We start from the raw sequence: 999 nt of genomic DNA on the forward strand, positions 1-999 counted from the left end.
TGGACGAAAAAACGGCGATCGAAGATGAAAAACCCCCTGGAGGTTAGTTGTTGCACGTGAAACGAATCATCTACGAGCTCGCAATTGCTGCAGCACAATTCGAAACGATATCGGTAATAAGAACCCCCGATCCTTCGCGATGTCCCAAAATGAGAAATAAAAAGTATTTTAATAAGGCCAGCTGGTGATGTCACGCACCCCTACTCGATCGTATCACGGAATATGATCGGTAAGGCAGGAAATAATGATTATCACTTTTTCTGAGAAATACCATCGCACAGATGAAATGAAAGAGAGTTAGGTATCTCATGATGGCCCTGTTGAGGTGGACTATGACCGACCTCTCAGCTCACAAAGCTTCTCTTCGGAAGATGAACTTCTCGTTGTGAGCCGAGCGCTGTCAGCATGAAATTTCACCTTTTTCAAAGAGTAAAAATATTACACCACTTGGGACTGCGCATCTCGATTAGAGGCACTCCTGCGGCAGGAGTCCTGCCTCGACCACGCATGCACTCGGCGCCTAGTGGGGTGCGACCTTCTTGAACTCGATCCTTTTCTTTTGGAAGTTGGTCGTGATAGTGCTTGTAGAGGTTAGTACTGTAAGATCCCACTCTTGGCTAGGATCAGATGGGTAGACCTTGTCAGACTCCATTAGGCCAGTGTTTCTGAGGAAGCGGTCGAGCTCCACACGCCAATGATACCCGCCGGGCCCAGGCTTCCCGAAGTCGAGATAGTAAGTGAAACCAGTAGCACTTCGTAGAAAGTACGGGCCAAGGGAAATAGAAGCAGGTTTCGGTATATCACCCCTATGACGCGGAGGCTTAGGCACGTAGATGGAGAATGTAACTTCATGATCCATGTTCACATCGTAAGTCATACTGAAGAGAGGTCCCTTGTAGACATACTTACCCGGCGGCAGGGTAGACATCACCCGCATAAACCTGAGCTCTCTCTCCGGAGCTCGTGGTGATAGAGTTCTTGCCGTGGTAGGTCAAGGTA

General features: G+C 48.5%; 1 protein-coding gene across 1 annotated transcript; it reads right to left on the minus strand.

The window, feature by feature from the left end:
• Positions 1 to 520: 520 nt before the first annotated feature.
• On the minus strand, positions 521 to 877 carry Pmar_PMAR001450 (hypothetical protein; the record flags this gene model as incomplete). The annotated part of the gene is made up of 1 exon (XM_002768366.1): positions 521 to 877. The coding sequence occupies one exon, from the start codon at positions 875 to 877 to the stop codon at positions 521 to 523; it is 357 nt and encodes a 118-aa protein (XP_002768412.1).
• Positions 878 to 999: the final 122 nt, after the last annotated feature.

Source organism: Perkinsus marinus, assembly GCF_000006405.1.
Source record: "Perkinsus marinus ATCC 50983 genomic scaffold scf_1104296968436, whole genome shotgun sequence".
NCBI lineage: Eukaryota > Perkinsozoa > Perkinsida > Perkinsidae > Perkinsus > Perkinsus marinus.